This window comes from Planococcus citri, chromosome 4 (genome assembly GCF_950023065.1).
Source record: "Planococcus citri chromosome 4, ihPlaCitr1.1, whole genome shotgun sequence".
Lineage (NCBI taxonomy): Eukaryota > Metazoa > Arthropoda > Insecta > Hemiptera > Pseudococcidae > Planococcus > Planococcus citri.
This window is the reverse complement of record NC_088680.1, coordinates 55603400-55631206: the sequence shown is the minus strand read 5'-3', so window position 1 is coordinate 55631206 and position 27807 is coordinate 55603400. Positions and strand designations below refer to the sequence as shown.

The 27807-nt window shown below is 33.2% G+C and overlaps 6 protein-coding genes and 1 long non-coding RNA gene across 12 annotated transcripts; 2 read left to right on the top strand and 5 right to left on the bottom strand.

The window, feature by feature from the left end:
* Nucleotides 1-11: 11 nt before the first annotated feature.
* On the top strand, nucleotides 12-6910 carry LOC135844690 (schwannomin-interacting protein 1-like). Of its 3 annotated transcripts, XM_065363004.1 has the most exons (8): nucleotides 12-311; nucleotides 685-835; nucleotides 2890-3022; nucleotides 3179-3300; nucleotides 3372-3689; nucleotides 4026-4146; nucleotides 4272-4371; nucleotides 6422-6910. In XM_065363004.1, exons 2-8 carry the CDS (start codon nucleotides 719-721, stop codon nucleotides 6561-6563), a joined length of 1053 nt encoding a protein of 350 aa, XP_065219076.1. In that variant the 5' UTR covers nucleotides 12-311; nucleotides 685-718; the 3' UTR covers nucleotides 6564-6910. The 3 variants fall into 3 exon arrangements, 2 of the variants coding, with proteins under 2 accessions (XP_065219076.1, XP_065219075.1); XM_065363003.1 differs by lacking the exons at nucleotides 12-311; nucleotides 685-835 and adding an exon at nucleotides 1544-1781; XR_010558608.1 differs by lacking the exons at nucleotides 12-311; nucleotides 685-835; nucleotides 6422-6910 and adding an exon at nucleotides 1492-1781 and having other exon boundaries at nucleotides 3372-3730.
* On the bottom strand, nucleotides 6051-9817 carry mxt (Eukaryotic translation initiation factor mextil). Of its 3 annotated transcripts, XM_065362998.1 has the most exons (12): nucleotides 9376-9816; nucleotides 9133-9297; nucleotides 8905-9065; nucleotides 8660-8837; nucleotides 8498-8569; nucleotides 8144-8204; nucleotides 7962-8071; nucleotides 7761-7882; nucleotides 7629-7687; nucleotides 7464-7554; nucleotides 7210-7393; nucleotides 6051-7135 (listed from the first exon to the last, which is right to left on the bottom strand). In XM_065362998.1, exons 1-12 carry the CDS (start codon nucleotides 9530-9532, stop codon nucleotides 6900-6902), a joined length of 1596 nt encoding a protein of 531 aa, XP_065219070.1. In that variant the 5' UTR covers nucleotides 9533-9816; the 3' UTR covers nucleotides 6051-6899. The 3 variants fall into 3 exon arrangements, with proteins under 3 accessions (XP_065219070.1, XP_065219069.1, XP_065219071.1); XM_065362997.1 differs by having other exon boundaries at nucleotides 8498-8837; nucleotides 9376-9817; XM_065362999.1 differs by lacking the exon at nucleotides 8498-8569 and having other exon boundaries at nucleotides 8744-8837; nucleotides 9376-9815.
* A 412-nt stretch (nucleotides 9818-10229) lies between these two features.
* On the bottom strand, nucleotides 10230-12128 carry LOC135844701 (uncharacterized). Of its 2 annotated transcripts, none has more exons than XR_010558613.1 (4): nucleotides 12004-12128; nucleotides 11529-11677; nucleotides 10960-11207; nucleotides 10230-10884 (listed from the first exon to the last, which is right to left on the bottom strand). It is a non-coding gene; the product is annotated as an uncharacterized LOC135844701 (long non-coding RNA). The 2 variants fall into 2 exon arrangements; XR_010558612.1 differs by having other exon boundaries at nucleotides 11839-12108.
* A 2734-nt stretch (nucleotides 12129-14862) lies between these two features.
* Nucleotides 14863-17039, top strand: Sas10 (UTP3 small subunit processome component Sas10). The gene is made up of 10 exons (XM_065359656.1): nucleotides 14863-15081; nucleotides 15173-15246; nucleotides 15319-15511; nucleotides 15586-15713; nucleotides 15788-15929; nucleotides 16006-16123; nucleotides 16193-16390; nucleotides 16464-16597; nucleotides 16667-16818; nucleotides 16900-17039. The coding sequence occupies exons 1-10, from the start codon at nucleotides 15000-15002 to the stop codon at nucleotides 16990-16992; spliced, it is 1314 nt and encodes a 437-aa protein (XP_065215728.1). The 5' UTR covers nucleotides 14863-14999; the 3' UTR covers nucleotides 16993-17039.
* Nucleotides 17040-17200: 161 nt separating this feature from the next.
* On the bottom strand, nucleotides 17201-19889 carry Arp1 (Actin-related protein 1). The gene is made up of 8 exons (XM_065359657.1): nucleotides 19431-19889; nucleotides 19255-19319; nucleotides 18860-19186; nucleotides 18644-18787; nucleotides 18397-18568; nucleotides 18154-18327; nucleotides 18016-18078; nucleotides 17201-17941 (listed from the first exon to the last, which is right to left on the bottom strand). Exons 1-8 carry the CDS (start codon nucleotides 19476-19478, stop codon nucleotides 17798-17800), a joined length of 1137 nt encoding a protein of 378 aa, XP_065215729.1. The 5' UTR covers nucleotides 19479-19889; the 3' UTR covers nucleotides 17201-17797.
* A 135-nt stretch (nucleotides 19890-20024) lies between these two features.
* On the bottom strand, nucleotides 20025-21707 carry LOC135842280 (ras-related protein Rab-24-like). Its single transcript, XM_065359658.1, has 6 exons — nucleotides 21416-21707; nucleotides 21260-21351; nucleotides 21065-21191; nucleotides 20875-20980; nucleotides 20722-20775; nucleotides 20025-20648 (listed from the first exon to the last, which is right to left on the bottom strand). The coding sequence occupies exons 1-6, from the start codon at nucleotides 21527-21529 to the stop codon at nucleotides 20518-20520; spliced, it is 624 nt and encodes a 207-aa protein (XP_065215730.1). The 5' UTR covers nucleotides 21530-21707; the 3' UTR covers nucleotides 20025-20517.
* Nucleotides 21708-22213: 506 nt separating this feature from the next.
* Nucleotides 22214-24582, bottom strand: LOC135845208 (glutamate receptor 2-like). Its single transcript, XM_065363674.1, has 3 exons — nucleotides 23395-24582; nucleotides 22938-23299; nucleotides 22214-22490 (listed from the first exon to the last, which is right to left on the bottom strand). Exons 1-3 carry the CDS (start codon nucleotides 24580-24582, stop codon nucleotides 22214-22216), a joined length of 1827 nt encoding a protein of 608 aa, XP_065219746.1.
* Between the last annotated feature and the right edge of the window lie 3225 nt (nucleotides 24583-27807).

Below are 27807 nucleotides of genomic sequence, written 5' to 3'. Positions count from 1 at the left end.
TCCAGCTTCCAGTCCAGCGACCAACGTCATAAGAAAATAAAGAACCGCCCTTTATTTGCGCTATCTATGGCCTTAAACCGTAACCCTTTATCACTGTTCAGGCTGAAAGCTGGAATGTTGAGCTTTCGCAGAACGCAGCAGATAATGAAATCAAGCTTCCAAAGTTTTAACAGTTTCAGTTTAGTTTCATAAACGAAGCTCAAGTGTAATCTAAGTCAAGTCACTCTCTCAATTATTATAATTTTTCATTTTAAAATTTATAGCCTAATATGATACAGTTCCTAAAACGTAGTCAAATTCATTAATTTACGGTAAGTTTTCGTGGACTTCTGTAATGATATAACATTTACTTATATACCCAACCACCCTATAATATTATCTTCATTAATTAAATTAGAATACAAATTGAATTAATGTAAAGTAGGTAATTATTCCAGTTCATCGTTGGAAAAATGTCACAATAGAAAATAAACATCAATTATTCATTTCACGAACTTTCGCGATATTTATTAACAAAAGGGGTGCTACCACCCTCTAAAAAATTGATATTTTAAACGCCTCTGTATGGAAATATTATTATGCTCGAGCATGGGCGTTATTTCATTATTCAATACCGTACGTTCGTTGTAGATACCATTTACATCTGTTTTTAAAATTTTCTTCACGTATTTCTCTGTTCTGCAGCAACCTAGACGTAGCTAATTTTCAATATTAAGAAATGGATGATGCTTACTTGTCCGACGTTACCGAAGATATCGGCAAAGAGTATCGGTTGTTTAATATTCACTATTTCAAGGAGAATCCTATTTTCAACGAGGATTATCGACTTAAAATGGTAATTGTATTATTATTCGTAAAATCAACTTATATAATTCGTATGTATGTTCTGCTTTTTAGAAAAAAATAAGTCGATTCGCAATAATGATGAATTTTTTCAAAATTATCATCTTGCTCGATGACTTCGGCTTATGTTGACTGAACCCCGAACAAATATGCTTATTAAGGAGTTCTTTATGCTTATTCAGTCTTTTTCCACGTACCTAACGTTATAATTAAGAAACATATTCATCGTTGAAATAACGCATCACTCTAGTTCTTCAATTTATAAGGCAAAAAATTAACACCTTTTTTTACGATACGTGTAATTCTATACCTACCTACGTACTTCATTACATCATGATTATGTAGCATAAATTCGTGAACGTACCTGTTCGTGTGTACCTAATCTCGTAATAAGATAGGTAACATACATGACCATAAAGCTAGCAATTATGCTGACGAATCATAATTCGCGAATTTTTCCGAAAAAATACTGGCTAATAGATCTACTTTATTTACTGTTAATGGCTCGAAATTAATACGACAAAAGATTATGATAATTGCCAGTTTCATGGATACCCTATCTCGTCGAATAGAGAACCCGTTAAACGCAATGCTGCTGAAGTTTGAAGGTAAATAGTCACGCTAGCGTAATGTGGTTAGTGAAAGCGGAACGAATAACTATACAGAAACCTATGTCGAAAGACACCGAAGATTTTTCAAATCAGTTCGAATGGTCACCGTGTATCCATCTGTAGTTAAAAAATTTTCCTTAAAATATGGCCGTTACTGTGATGAGTTGTTTTGATCAACATAACGATGGCCTCGATAGAAAAATTTTGAAAACTAATCGAAAATTGGATCGAAGACATTATAAAAAAGACTCGCGATTTGTTTTGGATTTATATACGTTAACTTACGATTCGCACGAAAGTTTAGATTCGTTGGGTGATTTATTCAACGTAAGTATAACTAGAATTTTTACCATGGTAAAAGGGTATACGTTGAATTAGTTTCCGAAGATTGATTGTTATAAATTAGCATTTTGTTTGGGCGTGACATTTGATTTTACCGTAGAATACTTTTTTCGTGTCAACTTGACAGTATATCGTACTTTCGTGAGCTTATATATTAATTGATTTTTCATAATGTGAAAAGTACCTACCTAGCGTTGTTATTTTAATAAAATATTTCGTTTAGCCTCTCCACTAGCTCATGTGTAAGCCTGAGTGGAAACTTACGTGATCTACATGCACACCTTTTTTAATGGTGGCATTTTTTTAAATAAACTGTTGCTCATGACGCGTGATAGCTTTTTTTTTTTAGAGAGAGAGAAAAAGCTATACCTATGTTAATAGGTAATAAACCTAATATATGAGCGTGTTCCTCCTATATGCCGTTTCCATGTTAATACTTTTGTTCAACGGAAAACTTCTACAATAGGTTCCAGTATAATTAACTCGTTCGATGTGATAATTTAATCATATTACGTGGTTTTTTTAAACCACAAGGGCGATACTTTTGAGAGATATTGGTTCATTTATGTAATTACAATCTTCGATTCGACGAATAAATCCTGAAAGAAATCGAATAAAATACCTAGTTTAAAGAAATAAATTCTATTGTGAACGATACGTACGAGTATAAAATAGTTAGGTAGGTAAGTAAAGTACCTAATGTGCCTGTACTGTGTAAAGTAAAGGTCACCCTAACGTAGGATTAAAATTCGCGAATAATTAATTTGTCAAGCTTGAAGGATATCTAATTTAGAGTAACCTTAATCGAGGTAAATTATTTTTAAATTCCCCAACGTTAACTTTAGTTAATTTTTTCGTGTAAAGTCTTGAGGAAAAAAAAGTAAAATAATGCCTATGGATTTAGATTAATGACGCAGGTACATTACACGAACGAGGACAACAAAGTTTCATGTGTGTAATACGAGCAATGGACAATTTGTAACGGTTGTCAATCGATTTGACGTGTATATATATAACGTGAACCCACAATTAATGAAATAATATTACTTACGTAATAATTAAAGGAAACTAATCATAGGGTATCGTGTTGCAGAGACGAAATGAAAAATTAGAGTTGAGCGAAGATAGGAATGTTTGGCTCAAGAACAACATCGGATATAGAAATAATAAGAATAATTATGGAAACAGATTTAGGAAACCTAGTTTGCAATCGAGGCTTCAAAATGGTAAGTTATGTAGCCAATTTCACAATTTGCAATTTTTTTTTTTAAACCGAAATCTCAAAGATTAAAAAATGAAGGAGAAAGGGGGTATTACTTGTTTGAAAAAAGTTTACTTAATTAGATAGGTAGTTTGTTCAACTACATATGTTTTAATTCTAGGCGGAAACCTGCAGTTATGTTTCGTCAACGAGCATTCCTCCGAAATGGACGACACCAATAATGAAAATGGCATATATTCGTTACCAGTGATATCGCAGTCGCAGTATCTACAACAGAAATTGGTACGTGTATTTTTAATTTTACTACTGGAAACAATTCAAGGCTCAAGTTCACCGTTTCGTTTAATTTTCAGAACTCGAACACGTTACCGACAGAAAAGGACGAAATAATGTCATTATCACCGGATCTAATACACCATACGAATCTAACATCGTCGGTGCACAGCATTAGCAATAAGGACGATAATAACAACAATAATGTCTCTAACAGGAGTAGCACAACCTGTTACAACGATAATCTGCAGAACAGCAAGTGGTCAGCGGATATACGAGACGAAGTCCGTACAACATTAAAAAAACTCTACAACGATAGTTATCGTAAAATGGAATTAGAACGGTTCCATCGTCCAGCTAGTCCAATCACCTGTACCATTAGAACCAGCCTTAAAAAGGTTATAAGCTATACTTGCTTCAAATTTAGCTGCAGCGACCGGTAATTGTTCAATGTTAAAATTTACCTACCTATCAAAAGTACACCGTGTTGATGATGGTGGTGGTGGGTTTGTTGAATGTTGAGCCTTATATTTTTTGTGGTGCTACTGCGGTTTTTTCATATCGTCGACGAATAATAAAACATCGCTGCATAGTCGCTAAAGCTATAATAGTTTAACGCTATGAATTTTTACCTACATACTGCTTTATGATGGTATCGTATGTTGAAGAATTGGTTGCGATATTATGGATACTGATTTTGTTTGATTTTTGGTGTTTCCTCTTTTTAAAAACAGGTTGGCGTGGAATCAAAAGAAGGATACCGTGGTAGAATACGTATGAATAGGCACATGCTAACCAAAATGAATACCAACCAGTTACAGAGTATTGCCGATGATCTCCTTACATTTGTTGAATGTAAGCTTAAGTACATACACATCTATCTGTTTGTAAATTTTAATGGATACATTTTTCGTTTGTGGTAGAGATAATTTTGCAAATCCATTTAAATGCTTTTCTACTTTTTATTTTTATTTTTTTAGATTTGAACGAGCAATTAGTTGAAATGTTGATGGAACGAGATGAATTACATATGAGTCGCGATTCCTTACTGGTTGATATTGAAGATCTTACAGCTCACTTGTAAGTAGTAAAAATCTATAGGTAGCTATTATAAAATTTGAGATACCTGCGCCTAATGAGGACATCATGATGAAAAGTTCTGAGTTTTTGCAAATTTTCGCATCCTCAAAAAGATACCTTTTCATTATACAGATCATACCTCTTCAAAGTTTGTCTCGTATTGGGGTCTTACAAGAATCAAGGGTTAGAAAGTTCAAATTTTGTCAAAATTGTTAAACGTCCTTTCTTTAGTTTCTTTTTGCAAAAATGCCAAAAATCTTGAATTTTGTCAAAATTGTCCAAAAAAAGTCTTTTTTTCCTGTCAAAAATTCCCAATTTTTGCCAAATGTGTTGAAAAATTCTACTTTCTGTCAACATTTTTAAAGAGTGTTGACTTTTTAATAAATTGTTAAAAAGTCCTAATTTTTTCAAAACTGTCAAAAAATCCTTCTTTTCTTATTTTTAGTCAAAAAGTCTCATGTTGGCCAAAATTGTCTAAAAAGTCCCTAATTTTTGTCAAAAAAGATCTTGTTTTTCTAAAATAGCCATCAAGAACTTGCCAATTTTGCAAAAAAAAGTACTCACTTTTATCAGAACTGTCAAAAAATCCTAATTCTGGTCAAAGAAGTCCTGTTTTTCACTTTTTCTTTTTTTTTTTCTTGTCAAAAATTCCTCATTTTTGCCAGAAGTGTTGAAAAGTTCTACTTTTTGGTCAAAATTTTTAAGAAGTGTCAACTATTTAAAAAATTGTCAAAAAGTCCTAATTTTTTTCGAAACTGTCAAAAAATCCTTCTTTTTTTATTTTTAGTCAAAAAGTCTCATGTTGGCCAAAATCGTCGGAAAGGTCCCCAATTTTTGTCAAAACAGTCAAAAAATTAATTTTTGTCAAAAAAGAAAAAGATCTTGTTTTTTCAAAATTGCCATAAAGAACAGCTGTTTTTTGTCAAAATAGTTAGGAAATTCCAATTTTGCCAATTTTGCAAAAAAAAGTACAATATACTCACTTTTATCAGAACTATTAAAAAATTCCAATTCTGATTTCTATTCTGGTCAAAGAACTCCTGTTTTTCTTTTTTTCTGTCAAAACGTCATACTTCTCGTCTTTTGCCAAAATTGTCAAAAAGTCCTTATTTTTAACGAAATTGTCAGGCTGCTTTTGTCACTCAAAAGTCAAAACTATTCGGCTTTTGCCAAAAAGTCACTTTTTGTCGATACTAGTAATTGTCAAAAAGTCCCTTAATTTTTGTGTAAAAAGTCCTGTTTTTCCAAAATTGTCAAAAAAGTCAAAATTCTTGTCAAGTCCCAATTTTGCCAATATTGTCAAAAAATCTTAATTTTAGTTTTGAAAAAAAGTCCGGTTTTTTCCTTTCCTGTCATATCTTTTGCCAAAATTGCAAAAATTATAATTTTTACCATTAAGTGGCAAAATTGTTGAAAAGTCTTTTTTCTGCCTCAAGTACAATAAAAAGTAAATATTGTTTTCATGAAGTTTGTGAGGGGAAAATGCAATCAATTTTGATTCTTTAGAGTCATAGGAGGTAAATTCTGAAGGGCCCAATCATTTTCCTCATGAAGATAGAATACTAACCGAATTGATAGGGAATGATTCATTAAAATATTTTAGGTACCTAGTTGAAGTAACCATTTGTTGGCGGAGCGAGGGGGAATCTAAAATAAATAAATATTCAAATAAAATCACATACCAATAGAAAACACTCGTATATTAAGATCAGAAAAATTTAACCAGTGGTATAATAAGTAAGAAAGTATAAAACGGTAACAAAAAAAAAATTTATCAATGGTATACAAAGTCTTTTCTTTTATCTCAGCTAAACCATAGTTAGTGATTTTGATAATTTGAAAATTCTCCAGTCAAATGTAAATATGTATTATAAGTAAATATCACGTACCACGGTCAATTAAACAAATACGTTAATATCAAAAAAAAAAAAAAAAAAACGAACAATTTGATAAAAAATAAAAAAATACCCAGTATAGATTAGAAATTTTCATAATACTATCAAAATGTGCAATATAATATTTGTTATATCTACAAACAATTTCGTTGCAGGGAAGCAAAACGGGTATACACGAAAGATACCAGAAAACTGGAAAATATTAACAGAAATATTAGCAATGATAACAACACAGGCATTAAAAATATTACATCGGGCATGCGCTTAATTCGTCTATCTTCGTATATAAAAAATTAAACGAGGCGATTTAACATTCGTTTAGCTTCGCTTTTTTATGTACAATACATTGTTTAAAAAAAATTTTGAGATAAGCTTTTGTTATAGCTGTTGCCAGAGTTGAAAAATACGCTTTTTTATATATCTAGTTTATAAGTAACTAACTATATTACTCTCTTTTGAAGAACAATTATACCCTAATTCCTATAGAAGGTACCTAATACATGGTTGTAAGTTTGGATGTGTCTAGTTTTACATAAGGTTGTTTTTCCTAAATATATACGAACAAGTTATAAATTTTTTTTGTTTTTTAGAACATTTCACTAAAATATTGTAAACGCATAAGCATAATAAATATCACAATGTTTCGTTTTGATTGTTATTATCGCTTTGGGTAGGCGATGATGACGATCTTCTGATGTTATTATCGCCTTTGCTAGGTGATGACGACGATCTTCTAAGATTCGTTTTCATCAACTTCGGGAACCTCTCTCGAACTCGATCGAAATTTTCCGGCTCTCTTTGGCATATAGGTTTAGTTCGGCACTCGAGTAAGAATTCTTTGGTGTAAACGTAGCGAGGAAAGTTGATATCTGCAAAAATATTACACAGCGTGAGACGAATTCGAGACCAAAGTCGAGTAACACTGATTAGTGATTATGTATACCGGTGGATGAAGATCCGGTGTCGTCATTTTCATCCAAAGAGTCTGAGATCGAAATGATCTCATTGACAGGACTAGATTCGGGTTCGATTTCGATACCATTTAATTCTTTATGCAACTGCTCCAATAATTCGTCTTCTTCCTCTTCTTCTTCTATTTTTACGTCACCAGCACCAAAATGCATAGCCTGGATGAAATCAATTAGTGAGATTACTCGACTAGATAAAGGAAAACTTTGATAACGATGGTTCATTTACCAAGTCTTGAATGGTTTCATCGACGTGAACGCTCGGTTCAAAGAATACATCATTTTCAAGGTAATCGTCAGCTGCACGAGCCAAATCATCACTGTCAGATAAGATTGGATTTTCAATTAATGAGGAAATTAGATAACTGATCGATGATATGTTAAGATTATTTACCTTTCAGAATACTTGGTACTAAGTTTTAAAAAATAGTCATCTAGGACCTCTTTAGCTAACTGTAAAAAAAAAAAATGATTAGAGAATTTATGGTATATGAGCAGAAAGAAAGCAGCACGGATGAATTCTTACAGTAACGTAATTGTAATCATTGCCAGTAATGGTTAAAACGCAATCATTGTAGGTAACCTTATGTTTATATTGACACGCATTAGATGACAAACTCCAGTTAGCTAAATTATCATCTTCAGGTACTGAAATTTTCAAACCAATGATGAGCGTAATACAGGACCATTTGATAATTAAATGAGCAAAATGTCGAGTCTGCGTTACCTTGTTTTTCACAAAATTCGTCACTGCTGAAACTAGACTCGGATCCACCGAGTTCTCTCACCGGAGACGCATTATTACGAATAGTATCTTCTATTAGCTGAGTAGCATACCTGGAAATTGTATTCAATGGTTAGATAATTAACTAATGAATCGATACAACTGTTTTATTTCAATCAACTCACGATATTTTCTCATCATTAGGACCGGTAATCTGCACAAGTCTTTCTTTGAAAGTTGGCTGAACTGTAAACAAAAAAAGTAGCAAATTTAGCTAGCGAAATTAAATCAGAAAAGAGCTATTAAAATTAATAAGGCGATAATCGCGTTACAATCGAATATTATAAAGCATACTAATTCTGCGATGAACGAACAAGTGAGATTGAGTTAGTATTCGATCAAAGCATTACATCCTTTTAGTGAGGAGAAATTAGGGGGAGGGGGAAGGATTACGAAATATTTTAGCAACAAACGGAGTTATTTTCAGTGCAAAAAGTTGGAAAAAGGCAGTGGGGGCAGCAGGACTTGTCACAGTTTACCTTTTTGAAAGGATATTATCGTATCACTTAATTGTTCTATCATATGGACTCTGCGTCCTTTGATTCCCATCACTGATAAAAATAAAATCGATGCGAGTGTGAGACGAAAGGTCGAAAGGTCGGTTTTCCAAGATCTACGGGTCGGTGCGCATTTACGCTTACCTTTGCCAGAATCGGCATTACGAATGATGATTTCCTCTTTGCAGTAATTTTTCGATGATTTAGAAGGTTTATCTCGATATTTACCTGAGCTTTTGATCACTTCGTCAGCTCCCAGATGAGTAGTGGATTCCGATTGATGAGTTGAAAGTTTTATTGTAGAGGAGTCTTCGTCTGAAGGCTGAAAACAGATTGGTTCGGTGATTTGTACCGCTTAAATAGAAAAATTATAGAAACAGAATACTTACTGGAATACAATTTTTAACGACGAGAGTTTTCGAATTTCTGCGAAGTAGCCAATTACATTCTCTAAGTTCTAAAATATCTAATAAATGAACTCGTGCTTCGAATTCCAGATTATTTCGTACCATTCCCTCTCGAAAAGTATGGAACGCTCGATCTAATTGACCTAATTAATGAGAACGATTAATTGACAGTGTACGAATGGTAGAAATGCGTCAGAAAAATAAATTTACCTCGATACAGAGATCCTTCCAATTGAGGCCCGAATTTTTTCAAGTTTTCGCATAAAATTACGATATTAGCTGTGAGCAAACTTTTGTTTTCAGGTTTTAAAGATAATTCGTCGGTGCTCAAAATACCACTAACGACGGCGTCCATCAGCAGTAGTAATTTCTCAGCTGATGAATGGAAAAGAAAGATTTGAGGAATTGGAATACAATTTCACGCTATATTCGAGAATAATCATACAGTTGTACCTGAGTCAATGGCTTTAGATGGTAGCACCAAAGAAGATGGTGCATGTTTTTTCGACTCATTTGATACAGCCGAGTTGGCTGTTTTCAATGGCCGAGGGGCTTCGATTTTACGGACAGTTCTAGTGCTTGAACCACGTCCTAATCCAGAACTAGACATACTTGATTTTGAAAATGTTAACAAATAGTATTTAAAAGTTACCGAAAGAGAGGATCACGAATGATTGCATCAAAAATTTGGAATATTTTTAGAGTTAGATAAAACGTCAGGTTTCCGCGAGTGAAAGTCGTGAATCAACTTGAAGTTTGTTTAGGAACTAAAATCACGTAATCGGGATCGAATTTTATAACATAATTTTTAAATTTAATTTAAAACAATCGCGAAAGAAAAATTATTATCGCAATCAAAGTTGCCCGGAAAAGCGGAAAATCATCACAGCTGATCACAGATAAAATTCAAAGAACTCCACTCAACTGGGGTTTGCTTCTGAAAGTTTTCAAAGTAACGTCGTATTTTACCACAGAAATATGCAGCAAATGAGCAAGTCGACACTTGTTTAAACTAGGTCTAAACTGGTTTCAGAACTTTCAGAAGTTTCAGAACGCAAGCAATGAATTATAGAATTAATTATCAAACTGTACCTAATACTGAAAAAAAAGTTCATTAATTCATTTTGGAAACTCTCAGTACTCCCAGTTCATTTCCGGCAAAAGTGGATCCTTCAAAACATTAAAATTACAAATTACAACTGGACTGAGGATTGAATAATTATTTGATTACGAAACATTCTGCATTCAACCGCAAATGCAAAATGAACTGTACACAATTCAAGGTTCAAGAAACAAACAAACAAACATTAGAACTTTGTAACAATGCATTTATAATATTCATTGATTCTACAATATCAACAGAAACTTGAGCACGTGCACGTTACACCGATGTACAAAAATAAAAGATGAAGTTAGTCTAAAATAAGGAATAAAAAGACTCATATTTTTCGGAAACGTATATCTATAACGTAAGTAATCATTGTAACACCAGCAGCATACTGTTCAATCTAAGTTAATTAAATAATCCCAAAAATAGGTAACCGCAACGCGAACATTTTGATTAAAAATTGTTACGTAATTGGGAAAGTTTGCTTTTGTCATGTGGCGAATTTGGAGTGGTGATATACCACGAACGTCGTCACTCAACACTGAAAACAAGGTTTCCATCTGGGTGGCAAACCAAACGTATTGTTTCGGATCATTATTCAGAGCTGATCTAATATCGCTTAATCCCATACACAAATGATCGCCGCCAGCAACCATAAACCATAACCATTTTCGGAAATGAACACCTTCGGTAATATCTGAAATCTCAATAGCAGGTTCGATTTTCTGTACAGAAGCGACGAATGAATCTTCAGTCGGAAAATTCATAGCACAGTAGTGCGTCTCGAACATGAAGATCTGTTCTTTCAGGTATAACAGAAATTCGGAGAGCTCAGCACACGCCTTAGTGTGCTCCTAAAAGTAGAAAAATCGTCTGTGTAAACATATAACAATACCAATCTCAAAAAAAAAAAGAATAACAAATTTTACCATTTTTGCTGAAAGTTGTCCATTTTCTGCACTCGTCTTCGAAAGCAGTTTCTGTGTATTCGAGAGAAGTCCATTAGTGACCCTCAAATCTGCTTTCAAATGAACGATCTGTTTATTCGATTCGATAATCTCTTCTTTCAATCTATCGATGTCCGCTTTCAGTCTATCAACTTCCGCAGGTGATCCTGTAACTTCAGATTTTATATTCTCTTGTGTTACGCCAACCATTTTAAAAAGATTTCGATGACCTACGAAAACAACAACAGGATTAAATTAATAATAGAATATTCGATTATGACATTAAAATATACAAGGATAAAAGAAGTGATGCTAAATTTATCGTTAGTTATCGATAAGGAGGAAAGTTAATTAATTAATTATCGATAACGACGATAACAATACTGTTTTGTTTTATTTTCTTGATTCCTCTAGTTACCTAGAATTGGTATCAAGATAGTTTCAATCGATAATCAACATCAACTCAGTTGAGATTACTACGTCGAGGAGATATTACAAATTCAACATGCTAATTAAATTACTTCTTCACAATATATTATGTACATACTTACAGCAGAACTATAGCACTTTAAGCAGTTGCAGTGTTGCAGAACAGACTTCTGGCGATGCTACGAAGTAAGAGCAGAGGGAATTGAAACACCAATCTCAGCGAGGGAATCGAGTAACGAAAATTGTTACGCAACCTTTCGAAATATAATCACTGAAACAAACCCATCAATCAGAAATCAACTGAGATGTGTATATATTATTATAACGATTATTTCGTAATCTAACTGTGATAGAAAACATTTCGTGTACTGAAACCGGACACGTATGTACAAATAGAATAGGTTAAATGTACTGTTTGGCTAACACAATTACCTGCAATTATTATTCATGAAGAAGATTCAGAAAATTGAAGCCATAGACAGATTAGACATTAATATTACGTATTTATACTATGTTTGAAACGTTACAAAACAACCACAACCATGGATGATGATATCTTACAAACAAAATCAAAAACTAACTACGAAAATATCTTACCCAGTTGCATGAGTGTTGTAAAATTTTATTGAAAATTTAAAATTTATGCCAGGGAAAGCGGAAAATACATAAGTGATGGAAATGGAAAATAAAATTCAAAAATAATTTGGAAAATTTTATCAGTACACAGCTGATGTCACGGATACGTGAGAAAGCCCAAAAAACATTAGGTTTAGTTTGTAAGAAATTTTACTTGTTATTCATTCTCGTTTTTACCTCGTTAATAAAAAGACATGAGAAAAGCATTTCATCATTTTATTTCTTCAAATTATTCATTATTTTATCGCGATTTAAGTGCGAATCATTCAATTTTTTTACTCTTGAGTCTCGGACTCAAGACATGGTAGCCAGAGCGCTTTAAAATGTTTTTTAGTGATGGTGTAATCGGCATTTTGTGGTCTTGCCGCGGCATTGTTCATGTGTTTGCTTTTTTGATAGTTTTTCACGCATTTTGCTAACATTCGTATGTATCATAGTTCTCAAAGCATTCGTTTTCACCTCATTCATCATGTCAATTGACACAGCATTGAATCCTGCATTCAACACTTGGTTGGAAAACCTCACATTGTCCACTGTAGCAGTTACAGCAGCGTTGGAAGAAACGCCTGTAAACATCATTTCACTCAACTCCGCATTCGATCAGATGATCACAAACGCATGTGAACTGGAAAAGTTCCGACCTCATTCGAATCATGTACCTGATTATGATTTCTGTACTGCATTACGTCCGTTAGCTTCAGTTAAACGCCTCATTCCAAAGTTAGAAAGAATCACAGGTAGAAAATCATTACCCATTGTTACACAACGTGCTCCGTTATCATTAGACATCACACCGCCGATTTCACCTCAAAAATCATCTGCTATCAACGATCCACCCTCACACACGCTTCCACACATCTATACATCATCCGAATCCGAAACGCCAAATTTGACTTCAGATACACTCGACACAACGCATTCACATACTGTCTCAACGGAATTGCATCATTCATTGGAAGTTTCATTGGAAACAACACATTCACGCACTTCGTTGATTCAACATTCTCATTCGTCTCCAGCTGTACCTGAATCAAAAACACCTACATTCGACTGCATTTCAAATCCTGTGCATCTCTTTTCGCCTGAAACGGAAAAATCACTCATCACATCAGATCAGCTGTCACATTTGCACGTAATTCCAACATCAACGATGATTTCTCCGCCGAGTTCACCTGATCTGATAAAATCAACATCATTTCATCCGGAGTCAATCGAGCCTGATAAATTTGCTCATCATTCGAAAGTATCATCTGTACGTCATCTAGATCCATCTCCGTTGGAATATCAACATAGAATCGATTATGGTTCCATTTCCAGTAAACCATTTGTATTTGATATATTATCAGTGTATTTTAATTGGAATTTTCATTTGAATTTTTCAATTTTATCATTTTATTTGATTGTTAGTGAATTTCAGTGTATTATTCGTTTTAAAGATCGTGATCGTTCATTGACCAATTTGTGTTACTCGGATATGCTCGTTTTTTATTTGTTCGGTTTGTTTCTGTTGTGTTTTTAACACTTCAATCATTTAATCATTAATTCATTTACGATTTTTTTAAAATTTTTTACAATGTAATCATTTAAGTTTGGTTCATATGCAATTTAGCATTTTATATTTTTATTATTCATTTTATTAATTAGTTTTAATTGCATTTAGTTGCAAAATGTTTCATTATCAGTAGAATATTTTTATCATTCTGTTTAGCATTATTTTTCAGTTTGATTGGAATTATCCGATCATTCCTTTTTTCCTTTATTTTTAATTGATAGTTTTTACATTTTGAATTTTGGTTTTAGCATTTAATTCATTTTTTTTTAAATTTGTATTTTTTACATTCAAAATTTTGTGAATTTTTGTCATTTTTTGTATCATTTTAGCATTTTAGCATTTCATTTGATTTAGTGTTGGGCAAATTCGCGAATATTCTTTTTTTGCTTGCGCATGCGCAAGAATATGCGCATATTCTTGCGCATATTCCGCAGATTCTTTTCAAAAAATTAGAAAATTATTGCCTAGTTTAGAGATAATAGGGAAAAGGTTTTGGTAACTTTCAAATTATTGAGGAAAATTGGAAATTTATAAAGAAAAGTAGTTGTAAAACTTGTAAATTGTGGAAAATTGTAGAAAAATCTTCAAATTTTTTGAAAAAAGTCCCGATTTTTATTTTTTTGAGAGAATATTCTCCAAGCGTTTGAGAATATTCGCGAATATTCGCGAATATTCTCAGATTATGCGCATTGAGAATATTCTCAGGCCAACACTAATTTGATTGGAATAATTGTTCTGATCATTTTTTTTATTTTTTTATTTTCAGTATCAATAGTAGAAATCTCTGTGGATTTCTTTCACTTTATTCATTTACGTTTTCATTTGTATTTTTTTTACTTTTTCAAATTCAGTTTTCATCTTTTCAAATTGTGACATTGTTTTTACTCATTGTGAAATTTAACAATTTTTTTTTAATTTTTTTTTCTCGCGCCCTGAATGTCACGGATACGTGAGAAAGCCCAAAAAACATTAGGTTTAGTTTGTAAGAAATTTTACTTGTTATTCATTCTCGTTTTTACCTCGTTAATAAAAAGACATGAGAAAAGCATTTCATCATTTTATTTCTTCAAATTATTCATTATTTTATCGCGATTTAAGTGCGAATCATTCAATTTTTTTACTCTTGAGTCTCGGACTCAAGACAGCTGATAACAGATAAAATTCAGAGAACTCCACTCAAATGGGCTTTGCTTCTAAAAGTTTTCAAAGTAACATCGTATTTTTCCACAGAAAATATTGACGCTATCACAAGTGATAACAAAATTTGAAAACTTTTTTCAGAAATTTTCGAAGTTTTTCACCATGTGCGATCGTCTTATTTTGTCGGATTGAATTTTCTGTAGATGTTAGAATGATATAAACCATAGTGAATTTCTCATCCTTGGATTAATTTTGTTGCGAAAAAATGAAAAAGACGAAAAAAATCGCACCTAAACCGTCAGCTGCCTCCGATGACGATTTAGATGATAGCTTAGGAGACTACCAAGGTAATATTTTACTACAAATATGAATTTTTTTCTAGTAATATTCATTGTAATTTATCTAAAATTGCTATATGCGATCATCGCTTAATTTTAGATATCAATAGCGACGGAGATGATTCCGACGAATTACTTGAACAACTGAATCATGAAAGTGAAGAATCCTCAGAGGTATGCAATAATTGAAATTGTGATTCAAACCGCAAACAAATCTTTAAAACTTGATACTGAATTCATTCGTAGGAGGAAGTGCTCCCTATTTACTCTGGCAGCGATTCAGAAGACGAAAACGAAAACGAGGAGCAATCTGACGACGAGAATGAAGGAATATCTGAGAGTGATATTGAAAATCCAGATGATGATTTACCTAGCACTAAAGCATGGGGAAAACACGCTAAATCGTTTTATAATACCAATCGTATCGATTCGAAGAAAAGTAAGCCATTTAATTGATTATCTGGATTACAAAGCTGAGGACTTACTGATTATGTATTTTTTTTTTTTTTTTAGAATATGATAATGACGAAGAGGAAGAACTTGCAAAAATGGAAGAAATGGAGGCTCTCAATATTCAACAAAGATTATTGGGTGAATTGGAGGGTGTGGATTTATCCTTAGATCTCATGTCCAGTGCTGTGGTGAGTTTTCATTTTATTCGATGTCCTTTAAATGCAGTTGCATGTTGTCAATTTGTCGATTTTTCATGTTTTAGGCTGCCAAACAAGCTAAAGAAGATGAATTTCAGGAGAAAGATAAGGTTGTTGTTGATTTGAGTCAAATGAGCGATTCTGAGAAAAGAAATTTACTCAAAAAAGATAGTCCAGAAATTTTGATTTATATCGACGACTATAAAAGTGAGATGGTTTCTTGGTTTTTTCAACTCTTATTTCGTTGCATTGAAGATTATTATTTTTTTAAAATTTTTCCTAGGACTGATGACCTACGTAAATGATGATTTGTTACCAATATTGCCCAAATTAAAGAAGAAAAATGTCAAAGACTCAAGTGCCGTGGAATTCATTACAATATTTCATCAATTAATTATGAAGTAAAATATTCACAATCTAAACACCCTCCATCGAAGGGAAAAGTTTAATTTTTTCATTTTTTTTCGCAGTTACTGTACCAATATCGCCTTCTACTTCTTATTGAAAACGCGAAAAACTGACACCACTTCACACCCAATATCTACTTGGCTTTCAAAGTACAAAGAAATATTGAACGATTCTGAGTCAATCTATTTGAAAACTATTAAGCCACAATTAAAGGCTATTCTGAGCGAAGCTCCCAAAACAGCTGCAAAATCTCAAAAGAGGTATTCTGTGTTTTTTTTTCTTTATAAAATGATCTTTTTTAAAATATCTAATAATTTTTGTTTCAAACTTCAGGAAACTTAACGACGAGAAATTTGTTGGAATACTAAAGAAAAGTAAAATTTCCGATGAAAAGAAAACCAACGGTGCTGTTACTAATGGATCAGTTCCTGAAAAGTTACCGCAGTTGTATGATGAGCAGTCTGAAAGTAAGTGCAGATCGTTTATTCGTTTTCTGCTGAGATTTTTCGGTGATTACTAATCAGGTTTATTTACAGGCGAAGAAGAAGAGAAAGAGAGTAAACGACCTATCACATATGCAATAGCGAAAAATAAAGGATTAACTCCTCATCGTAAGAAGGAGTTGAGAAATCCCAGAGTGAAACACAGAATGAAGTATAGGAAAGCTAAAATACGAAGGAAGGGCCAGGTGAGTGTTAACTGTTGTTTTGTTGGTCAATTTTTTTTTAATTTATCGTTTCCTTAACCTTGTGCATTTGTAATATTTCAGGTAAGAGAAGTGCGTAACGAAATGCAGAAGTATGCCGGAGAGATATCTGGTATCAAAGCCAATGTGGTCAAGAGTGTGAAATTTAGAACATAAATTGTAAATAATTTTTTTATTAAAAATACATGAATTTTGTAAAAGAAGACTATTTTTCTATTTTCATGCAAACTTTAATTAAAACTCAGTCTAAATAGAGGACTTTGGTCAAAATGTTATATTTTTGAGAAAAAGTTCGTCAGATTGCAACTCTCTTTCTATTCGGTTGAGTCATTTCAAGTTATCATTCATATTAAACAAATTGCGATTTTCACATGATCCAAACTTTCATTTATTTGAGAAGCTTATAAAAGAAACAATCGCGTATGATTGAAAAAAAATATGCGATAATAAAGTCAACACAAAGTGTTGCTTCATAATAATGCTTAAGTGAATAACAAATGTTACAAATTATTCGACTACAAATGCAATGGTACAATCGATCTGAGACAAGATTGCGTATTATAAATTTCATGATTAAGTACAACGCGTTAATATATTATTTACATTGATACGGGGCTATTACTTTAGAAGATAATAAATTAGAAATTTAGTCTCACAGCAGAAGTTTTCATGTATTCGAGTCATGATAGTAATTTTTATAAAAATGTTTTCAAAAGTTAAACAACAATAAGCTCAGTTAAACGAGCACGTATCGACGAAAATTTCCAGGTACCCTGTTCTGTAAAATTATCCTATAGAATGGAAGATCTATGGTTAAAACAGAGATGAAATTTTCGCCAACTGGAATGCTGAAAAATTATACGTTTTCAAAATGACCAAATGAGTGCCGAAGACAAAACAAAAGCAAAATATTGTACATCAAAATAAACTGAAAGACAATATTCTCTGAGTAAAAATTAAATTAAAACGTTTTTCTGTGAATAGCTCTTCGGCCTTCTTCTTCGAATTCACGTTTAGAAACCCACATTCTTTTGAATGTGTCTAACGAAGCTAAGATCGAACCTCCTATCCAAGTTGAATACAATCTTTCTTGTGGTGCTGATATCTGTGAACAAAAATTCACATAAGTTCGTACATAAGAATGGAAAATTCGTGTCATTCTTTCACTCGATAACTTACTCTTATTTTAATATCTTTTGGTGCTAGTTTCTTAATTTCTGATAACAGTCGATCACCAAAACCCTGTAAAATATAATTATTGGTCATTTTTGCTCGACATGTAGCTCAATTGGTACACTAAGATATAGCCAATCTCACTTTGTACAACGTTGATCCTCCAGATAATACAATATTCTGGAATAAAACTCTTCTCAAATCTAAATCTGACTTTTGAATTGAGAATAGCAGCACTTCATGTATACCTTCGTACTCTTCGCCAATTAAATCAGGCCTAAAGAGAACTTCAGGAGCGCGAAATCGAGCAGGGCCAATCTACGAATTAAAATAAACATTTCAGACGAACGAATTCTACGACAAATTACAAACGGAATAATCAATTACATCCAAAGTGCTGCCATCGGGAAGAGTATACTGAGTAGTTTCAGCTTCAGTAGCACCGGTTTCCTCTTTCTGCGGATTAATGGCTAAATAACAAGCTTTTTCTTTGATTGTTCTCACAATTTCAAATTCAGCTGTAGTTTTGAAGTTGACACCTTCTTTTCTCAATAGTAACCTGAAACGAGTACAATTCAGTAATACATAATGACCGTAATATCGTTTCATTTAACATATACCTGCTACAACTAACCTTAAATATCTGGTGACATCACGTCCGGCGATATCCACCCTCATAATACTGTGCGGCATAGCGAACCCTTCATAAATTGGTACCGCATGAGTAACACCATCTCCTGAATCAAGTACTACACCGGTAGTTCGGCCAGTAGCGTACCTAAGAATGAAAAAATTAACGTAGGCGAGACTTCCAAATAAAGTGAAATCAATAATAGACGAAATCACTCACAAACTAAGGACAGCTTGCATCGATATATACAACGCTGGCACGTTGAAAGTTTCGAAAAATATTTCAGCAGCCTTTTCACGATTCTTACGAGGATTATGGGGAGCTTCGGTCAACAGCACAGGATGCTCTTCGGAGAACGTTTGTAGTTGATCGTTACTATAAATATACTGCCATATTCTTTCCATATCATTCCAATCGGTGACGATGCCATGTTCCATTGGATATCGAATACTCAGCAAACCTCGATGTTCTTCGGCTTTAGGACCAACAAACAGATCTCCTTCCAAGGCTCCGGCCATAACACGTATGTGTTTCGGACGGCCGATACTGTAATAGAAGAACATGGGTCAGTGATCATGGTATTCTTAAGGGAACTGTTTTACTATTCTACTTACTAGTTTGGAAAACAACATTTTGGCACTTGGTCTCCAGCGAATCCAGCTTTAATTACTCCAGAACCCTGTAATCACAAGTCGACATTACGGTTATAGCACACTTTCTCGAACGTTTGATTCGTGAATTTAGCAATTATTAGGATAGCGTTGATACAAAATGAACAGATTGTACTTACATTATCTATTACAACCGGCTGATTTACAATTACATCGTAACCCTCCATTTGATAAGAAGCTATAGAACATCACCCAACGTTGGGAAAAGATGTACGTTTACTTCCACACAGATACTTATAATACCAAGCTCATATCACGAATAGACATTTAAACGATAGAATACCTCGATAAATTCTCAAATTTCTACAAATTAATTACAAATTTAACGAGAAAATTGCTAATGCATCAGTGGCAACTGGCAAAATATACATCAATGTTCTACAAAAGCAGATCGCGGAACAGGGGGGAACAGGGTTCCCAAAATTGTACATTGAAATATTTCATGGTAGGTTATTCGGTTTTGGGTTCACTGTTGAACTTTTCAAGTTTGGAGGTTTTTGACTCCGATGTTGGGCGTGGATTTTTTTTTAAAGATTTGGATTTTGGAGAAGAAAGTTTTTCGGTTATCCAGCTGAATTTGAGTCAACAGAGGAGAATAATAAATAATTGAGAAGATGGAAAAAATGAAGAGAGATGGAAATTGTGTACGTACTACGTACTGATACTTCACGAAAGAAAGCTACATTTCAAGTGTTACGAATAAAAGACAGAAATTAATAAAGAACATGGTCTAATTTAGAAAATTTAAGCTCTTTCAACATAACACAGCAGTATTTAAACGATGATGAGAAAAATCAATCAATAAAAAAATATAGGCTTGCATACACATTACACACACACAGTGAATTATTATAATAATTAATAAGGCATTTCCATCCAATAAAAATATTATAAATTGAGATTTTTTAAATTAGTAAGCATCGATTTCTGATGTTTTCAAACGTTCGCATGCAATTATCGTTTCAATTTCAACGAATTGAGCTTAGTTATTTGGGTAACAGCGAATTAACACACAAAATAATGCAATACAAAATGCGAGTAAAAAAATATCGAATCATTATACACATAGTTTTCATTAAAATCGCAGATTCTTCGAGAGTATTTAGGTATAAAATGGTATATAACATGGAAAAAATAATAAAATATAAAACTGAAAGGTAACGATGACGCCAGGTGCACAAAATCCTACGCGTATTAAATGCAATATTACGGTTTTAAAAACGTGAAACAGCATGGCCTAGCGGTGTTTCGTTGCCCCAAATGAATAGTCTCTCCAGCATTCAACTGATCTTTATTCAACTCCACGTAATCTTGAGCGATAGTGAGAAACATATTGGCTGAAAATCACGACGAATTTAGTCATTTCAATTGACCAGATACAAATGTAGAAAGAAAAATATGTACACCTACCAACGTTTTCTCCAGTTTTGCTGGAAGTCTCAAAATGTCTTTTAATATTCATACCTATTCGAGAGAAGAAATATATATTAATAATCGTTTATCTTGAAACCGCATTAAAGCGACGTAAAAAATACTGGATTGAGTTTTGAAAATGATACTTACTTTTAACATACATAGAAATAATACTCGGATCCATGGCTCTCTTGGCCGATTTCTCCTTTTCTTTCAACAGATCCATTTTCGTGGCACATAAGTATATCACACATTTCTGAAACACATAGGTACAATTTACATGAAACTGACATCACAGAAACACTAGAAATACATAAAATTGAAGAATAAGGAAACGAACTTCTTCAAACTGCCTCAGCTCTGAAACCCAACTTTTAGCTCGATTCCATGATTTGGCACAAGTGACATCATAACAGACAATGGCTGCATTCGCGTTTCGATAAAATGTTCGAGTAACAGACTCAAATCTGAGCACACGTATATTCAAATATGAATAACAATTATCTTTACCAAAATTCAGTCACCATAAACTAACTTTTCTTCGCCAGCTGTATCCCAGATACATAGCAGCACTCGTTTGCCATCTGATGAAAACACTTCTTTGGATATAAATGCTCCACCAATTGTCTGTAAGAAAATAAACTTTTACACGAGGATAATTACGAAATAGGCGATTTTAAACTGTACTTACGCTCATGTAAGCATCAGAACTGATGAATTTGTTCTCGACGAATCTTCTGACCAAGCTTGTTTTTCCAATTTTTGAATTACCCAGTAACACAGTTTTTATGTTGATATCAAGCATTTTGGTGAGTTTATAGTTTTTTTATGACTACTCATATCATAAATAAAGGTTAACATGAAGCACCAGAGAGAATTATCTCATTTTATTCCATTATTAATACAAAGAAAGTACGGAAACTACGCTGAAGACAGATTGATAAAAATAACGAAAGTGAATGATAAGTGATAAGAGAAACGCAACAAGTTCGTATGTGTTTCTATTTTAGGAACCCATTTTAATGAGTCAGCTCCTGTAATAATTATTATTATGGAGTTCAATTATTATTCACGTACTGAATTAACCAGACGGAATTTAAATGTACGTAGAAGATTTTTAATGAACTAATAGTAAAAATAAAAATAATAAAATAAATGAATGAAAACTGTTTAGCCATTAGCCTAATCCGAAGATAGATTGGGGAAGAGTTTTATTTCTGGGACATGAAAAGAAACCGAAGGAATCAAAATTTACGCAGTGATTTTTGATTTACAAAGTTCAATTTTCGACAAAGGTGATCAAGGTACATTATTGTTCACTTTTCAGTGTAAAAAATTCTACGCAATAAGGTTTTATTCCAACGAAACTGATTTTGGTAAACCAAATCTCTGCCTTCTCGGTTGGATTAGGCAACTCTATCGTTCCTTATTAATGTGAGTTGCTTATGAACTCATTTTAGGCGCTTACAATAGGTACATTTCCCAGTTTTTACATTTTAATTTTTTTGTAAATGATTTCCACAAAAAACGTAACAATCGAAAGGGATAATCCGAATAATAAAACGTAAAAAGATCCAGATAATTCTTGAAACATTAATGGAAGCACCTCATTGTAACTATTGCGTGAAAGTTTCTCATTTTTACGAAGATCTCTGTAGTCTTCCATTAGTTTTTGAAACATGCCATTTTCATAAACGTCTAATTGGATATGATCCACGTATTTCAGAAATACAGAGCCTTTTCTCAAATATAAACACGGATTCAACCTGAAAAAAATGTACAATTTTTACCAAAAATTATTAGTAAAATGTGGGTAGAATATAATGAAACTTGAAAGCATTTGCTGAGGATATTTCCATGGTAGTTACAGTATTAAAATAATCCATTCAGTAATTATTATTTCTGTGCCGAAAATTTTCACATTTAAAGTTTTCAACAGGTATTACCATTCTGTAAAATGCTTTTATTTTTTTGTGGATTAAATAATTCCCATTTTGGACTTTTTTTTTTTTTTTTTTTTTTTTTTGGTGTTAATAATTACAAAATTATTACACCCGTAAAGGGCATGAAACTTCATTAGTTGAAATTATACAACTTGAAAGGAAAAACCTTCTCTCATCTTTGATGCATATTACAGAATAATATTATACATTTACACTCGTTAACCTTCGCATTTCACCTCACAAAATTCAAACATCTTTTAACTTACCCACCTGACAAAATCGTCCAAGCTGTAAACTTTATTCAATTTATCTTTTGCAAATATTTCAAAATGATCAGCAGTATCCAACACAACCACATCTTTTCTTTTCAACATTTCCTCGATAGTTTCAATGTGATCTAGTTGTGGATCAGTTTTACTCGCCAACAGAGCTCTGAAATCTTCATCCATTTTACTACTGATTTGTGCGAATTGTTTAACCATGACTATTTTTAAATCAGTACGTGATAATTGTTTTAAGGTTCGTATCGGATCTTCGTACGCTGGCTTCGTAATAAAACTCAATAAAGACGAAGTATACACCAGCGTGATATGGAAATTATAGATTAGCCATAAAAAGAAAATGATACGGACCTAGAAAAAAAATAGAGAAAACACGATAACCATGGTTCTAAAATTAGTTCGAAAAAAATACCTACCTACCGAATACAACTCCCGGTATAACTTACCGCTTGCGACTTTGGTATGCAATTTGTGGAATTACCGAATGCGACTCCCCAAAGAATTAGAAAAGTATTCGAGAGTCGCCTGTAATATAATTTTTCGGCCTTTTTATTCAAATTAGACACGAAATACATTATGAAAGAGATTATCAAGTAAACCGCCACGATTATCGACCAAAATTGCGTAGAGAAGATGTCTATCATGTTTTTCCAGTGGGGTAGTTTGGATGGTAGAACCAAATAGAATTTCATATAAATAGAATTATAAGTGGTAGAACAATCGAAAGTATTCATTCGCATTATCGTCATCAAACTACCTCCAGTTGATATATCAGCGGTGGATCTTTGCAATAATCCAAGACCACCGGTCCACGTTCCATTATCAAGTTGCGATCCCCAACGACTTCCTTCTTCGGCACTGGCGTATTTTAAAGTTAAATTATGTTTTTCAGCCAATAAATTAAGCGCTATGTAATTATATCCGGCGCTAAAATTCTTCGTAATGTTGTCATAGTACACGTACGGTGGCCAATGAAATCCACCCATTGTGAAAACACATCCGGTAAATTTTTGTGGTATTTTTGTAGGATACAGATTCTTGCGAAATATAGGTCTCTTTTCGCCACATTCATCGAGTAAAGTAACATGAGCACGAGTTCTGCAATGATTTCTGGCACTGAATGGGAACCAAGTATAGGCTCTCGTTGAATGTTTACTATTAAGCAATATCAATACATCGGTGATATCGTAATCGTTTAAAATTATTACAATATCTTCGGCTATTAGTCTCTCATTAGAAGATACTACTGTTTCGGTAAACACCACCACGATTCTTTGCCTGGGGTACCAATTATAATGAGATACGTCGATTACATCGAATAATTTTCTCAAGTGGTGTAAACTAGGTGTAAATATTACGTAAGCAGAAGGTATCCTGCGATAATACTCGTTGAAAAATTTTATTATTTTGTTCGATATAATGAAACTTTGATTTGATCGATGTGCGATATTATGGAATAAATTACCATTCAGGTTTCCATCGTGCGAGAAAATATGAATGAAATTTCCATCGATGTTTTCCAGCGGACGAAGTGCAGAAATAATGCAGTTTCCGAATGAAATGGTCTCGGTTTTGTTGAAAGCAAAAGCTGATGAGAAAAGCACAACAAAACGAAACAATTCGTAGAACGACATTTTCATATAAATGAATTTCTACGACAATTCTATAGGTACCTACCTAGGAAGGCATACACAATTGAAATTCGAGTTATGGTCTAATAATTCGTCGATTGTTCGACTGATTAACGTATTGATACAATTGAAACGCAACATTTAAACAATCAGCTGTCATTTGCGTCGATTTCTGTCAAATATTTTTGTAATTTTAACAAATACGTTTTGGTAAACCTTGAAAGCTACACAGGCGTAGGTATTTTAGTTATTGTTTTGATTTTTTAATACGCCTTATGTTGGTAGGTATGCCATCTTTACCTGTTTATTAGCATACCTACTTAATATACTGAATACTGATCATTGATGATGGAGCAGAATTCGAAAATTGGAGGAAATAAGACGAAAAAATGTCAAAGACTGCCCAAGTAATTTTTCCAAGTTTTTGAAATGGTTTCTCAATTTTCTATCTACCTACATCATCGAAATTTCTATCTCAACATATTTTTGCAACAGTCTTCCAATCATTTAGAGGCGGATTTAGGTATGTAAAATGTGTCAAAAATGCGTCATTGAAATCACAGCAGGAAAACGGCACAAAAAGCAAGATTGGAAATGCAGTTACGAGTTAGGTAGGTATCTCAAAATCTCAGAATTAGGTACGTATAACATTTATATTAATAAAAAAAAACAACAAAAAAAAAAACAGAAAATTTTACCAAATTGTTCAAGAAAGCTGAAATTTGAGATATACCCTATTTTCGACATTCCAAATCGATTGGAAACTGTTTCAAACCGTTTTGAGCAGTTCTGGAGCCTCCAGCAGATTTTTAAAACTTGAAATTCCCACAAAATTCCATCAAATGGAGATGGAAAGCTGAAATTTACTCTACACTCCAATTTTAAAAGTGGGTTCAAGTCATTTCAGAGCATCCAGCGACTTTTTTGAAAATTACTGGACCCTCCAGTAGATTTTTAAAACTTGAAATTCCCGCAACATTTAATTTATCAAATGGAGTTAGCAAGCTGAAATTTACTTCGCAGACTACATGGTGGTTTCAAATGGTTTTGAAGCTTCCAGCTACTTTTAGGAAATTTCAATTTTCCAAAAAAACGCCATACAACCTTTCAAAAAGTCGCTGGAGGCTCTAAAACGACTTGAAATCCACCAGCAGTCAACTTCGTAGCGTATTGAAATTAGTTTGCAGAATGAATTTCGACTCTTCACCTCAGTTTGATGAAATTTTGGGGAAATTTTAAGTTTCAAAAATCTACTGGAGGCTCCAGTAATTTCCAAAAAAGTCGTTGAATGCTCTAAAATGACTTGAACCCACCAGAATTCGTCTTCATAGGGTGTTAAAATTGGAGTATAGAGTAGATTTCAGCTTTCCATCTCTATTTGGTGAAAATTTAAAGTTTCCAAAATCTGCTGGAGGCTTCAGGAATTTTCAAAAAGTCGCTGCAGGCTCCAAAACGACTTGAAATTTACCTGCAGTACTTCGTAGCGTATTGAAATTAGTTTTTAGAATATATTTCAGCTTTACAACTCCAATTTAATGGGATTTTGTGGCAATTTCGAGTTTCGAAAATCTGCTGGAGGCTCCAGAACCGCTCAAAACGGGTTGTTGAAACTCGAAATTCCCACAAAATTTCATCAATGGAGTTGAAAAACCGAAATTTACCCTGCGAACTAATTTCAATACAACACGAAGTCAACTGCATGTGGATTTCAAGTCCTTTTAGAGCCTCCAGCAACTTTCTGAAAATTACTGGAGCCTAAAGTAGATTTTTGAAACTTAAAATTCCCACAACATTTTATCAAATAGAGTCATCAAGCTGAAATTTACTTCGCAAACTAATTTCAATACAAAATGAAGTCGACTGCATGGTGGTTTCAAATGGTTTTGAAGCTTCCGGCAAGTAAATTTCAATTTTCCAAAAACCGCCATACAACCTTTCAAATAGTCGCTGGAGGCTCCAAAATGACTTGAAATCCACCTGCAGCAATCGACTTCGTAGCATAGGTATTGAAATTAGTTTGCAGAATGAATTTCGACTTTCCATCTCCGTTTGATGAAATTTTGAGGAAATTTCAAGTTTTAAAAATCTACTGGAGGCTCCAGTAACTTTTCAGACAGTTGCTGGAGGCTCTAAAACGACTTGAAATCCACCTGCAGTTGACTTTGTGATGTATTGAAATTAGTTCGCAGGGTAAATTTCGGTTTTTCAACTCCATTGATGAAATTTTGTGGGAATTTCGAGTTTCAAAAATCTGCTGGAGGCTCCAGAACTGCTCAAAACGGTTTGAAACAGTTTCTAATCGATTTGGCATGTCGAAAATAGGGTATACCTCAAATTTCAGCTTTCTTAAACGATTTGGTAAAATTTTGATTTTTTTCCTCATTTTTGGCTCAAATTTAATTTTTAAAAATTCACCAAAAATCGAAAAAGGCACTTTAGCTTTTGAAATTTTGATAGGTGATAAATTTTTCCCTGATCTGTCGATCTATCTTTGTAAAGTTTGAAAAAATTCGTGCAAGTCCCATGTTGGAACGCAAAATCTGCGATTTCGGCTGACTTGTCAATCAAAGTGGCCACCATTTTGTAAGTAGGGCCACTGTTTTTTTTTTTTTTTTTTTTTTTTTAGTACAAGGGCTAGAAATGTTCCTTAGGACTCTCCCTTTAAGAAAAAAGTTGTCCCGGAGGATCGAGGAGAGGCAATAGATCCTTATGTGGGCTCCCCGACCTACCAGGAGTGTTGATTTTAAAAAAAACAACAACACAATTTTCCTATCCATTGTTTTTATGTACATATGTGCGCAATTAACCTTTTAAAGGTAACTAGCAATAAAAGAAATTGTGTTGCAATCATATTGATTTAAATTTTCTAAAATGTTCTTCGATCATTACTTAGGTAAGTACGAGTAGGTACCTATTTGCTTCTAGAGCTTCAAAAAAAAAACACACACACACACACACACACACTTGGGTACCTATGAAGTAATTTTTTGGGCACTTCAATCCATTCTACTTTTTCTGGAAAAGGTCAAAGTGATAACAAAACACTTCAGATTTTTTCAGAATTTTGAGATTCTGCAGATGCGGTTAGCTAAAGATTGATTTAAAAATCACAAATTTTCCTCATTTTTTTCTGATTATTTCTAAATAATTTTTGACTAATTAAAAATTAAATTGAGCAAACTAAAAAATTTAGGTTCTTTTCGCATTTTCGACAAAAAAGTATTTCCA

What these genes read in the sequence shown, in the direction of transcription:
- LOC135844690 (XM_065363003.1), top strand. Translation starts at nt 1,599, where the DNA reads ATGGCCGTTACTGTGATGAGTTGTTTTGATCAACATAACGATGGCCTC. An exon ending in CGTTGGGTGATTTATTCAAC is followed by an intron (nt 1,782 to 2,889) that starts GTAAGTATAACT and finishes ATCGTGTTGCAG; the next exon opens with AGACGAAATGAAAAATTAGA. An exon ending in TCTCCTTACATTTGTTGAAT is followed by an intron (nt 4,147 to 4,271) that starts GTAAGCTTAAGT and finishes TTATTTTTTTAG; the next exon opens with ATTTGAACGAGCAATTAGTT.
- mxt (XM_065362997.1), bottom strand. Translation starts at nt 9,532, where the DNA reads ATGTCTAGTTCTGGATTAGGACGTGGTTCAAGCACTAGAACTGTCCGT. An exon ending in ATCTAAAGCCATTGACTCAG is followed by an intron (nt 9,298 to 9,375) that starts GTACAACTGTAT and finishes TCCATTCATCAG; the next exon opens with CTGAGAAATTACTACTGCTG. An exon ending in ATGAAACCATTCAAGACTTG is followed by an intron (nt 7,394 to 7,463) that starts GTAAATGAACCA and finishes GATTTCATCCAG; the next exon opens with GCTATGCATTTTGGTGCTGG.
- Sas10 (XM_065359656.1), top strand. Translation starts at nt 15,000, where the DNA reads ATGAAAAAGACGAAAAAAATCGCACCTAAACCGTCAGCTGCCTCCGAT. An exon ending in TTATATCGACGACTATAAAA is followed by an intron (nt 15,930 to 16,005) that starts GTGAGATGGTTT and finishes AATTTTTCCTAG; the next exon opens with GACTGATGACCTACGTAAAT. An exon ending in GTATGATGAGCAGTCTGAAA is followed by an intron (nt 16,598 to 16,666) that starts GTAAGTGCAGAT and finishes GTTTATTTACAG; the next exon opens with GCGAAGAAGAAGAGAAAGAG.
- Arp1 (XM_065359657.1), bottom strand. Translation starts at nt 19,478, where the DNA reads ATGGAGGGTTACGATGTAATTGTAAATCAGCCGGTTGTAATAGATAAT. An exon ending in ATGCAAGCTGTCCTTAGTTT is followed by an intron (nt 18,788 to 18,859) that starts GTGAGTGATTTC and finishes TTTCATTCTTAG; the next exon opens with GTACGCTACTGGCCGAACTA. An exon ending in CCGATGGCAGCACTTTGGAT is followed by an intron (nt 18,328 to 18,396) that starts GTAATTGATTAT and finishes TTTAATTCGTAG; the next exon opens with ATTGGCCCTGCTCGATTTCG.
- LOC135842280 (XM_065359658.1), bottom strand. Translation starts at nt 21,529, where the DNA reads ATGCTTGATATCAACATAAAAACTGTGTTACTGGGTAATTCAAAAATT. An exon ending in GTTCTGATGCTTACATGAGC is followed by an intron (nt 21,352 to 21,415) that starts GTAAGTACAGTT and finishes ATTTTCTTACAG; the next exon opens with ACAATTGGTGGAGCATTTAT. An exon ending in GATACAGCTGGCGAAGAAAA is followed by an intron (nt 21,192 to 21,259) that starts GTTAGTTTATGG and finishes ACGTGTGCTCAG; the next exon opens with ATTTGAGTCTGTTACTCGAA.
- LOC135845208 (XM_065363674.1), bottom strand. Translation starts at nt 24,582, where the DNA reads ATGTCGTTCTACGAATTGTTTCGTTTTGTTGTGCTTTTCTCATCAGCT. An exon ending in GCATACCAAAGTCGCAAGCG is followed by an intron (nt 23,300 to 23,394) that starts GTAAGTTATACC and finishes TTTTTTTTCTAG; the next exon opens with GTCCGTATCATTTTCTTTTT. An exon ending in AGCTTGGACGATTTTGTCAG is followed by an intron (nt 22,491 to 22,937) that starts GTGGGTAAGTTA and finishes CATTTTTTTCAG; the next exon opens with GTTGAATCCGTGTTTATATT.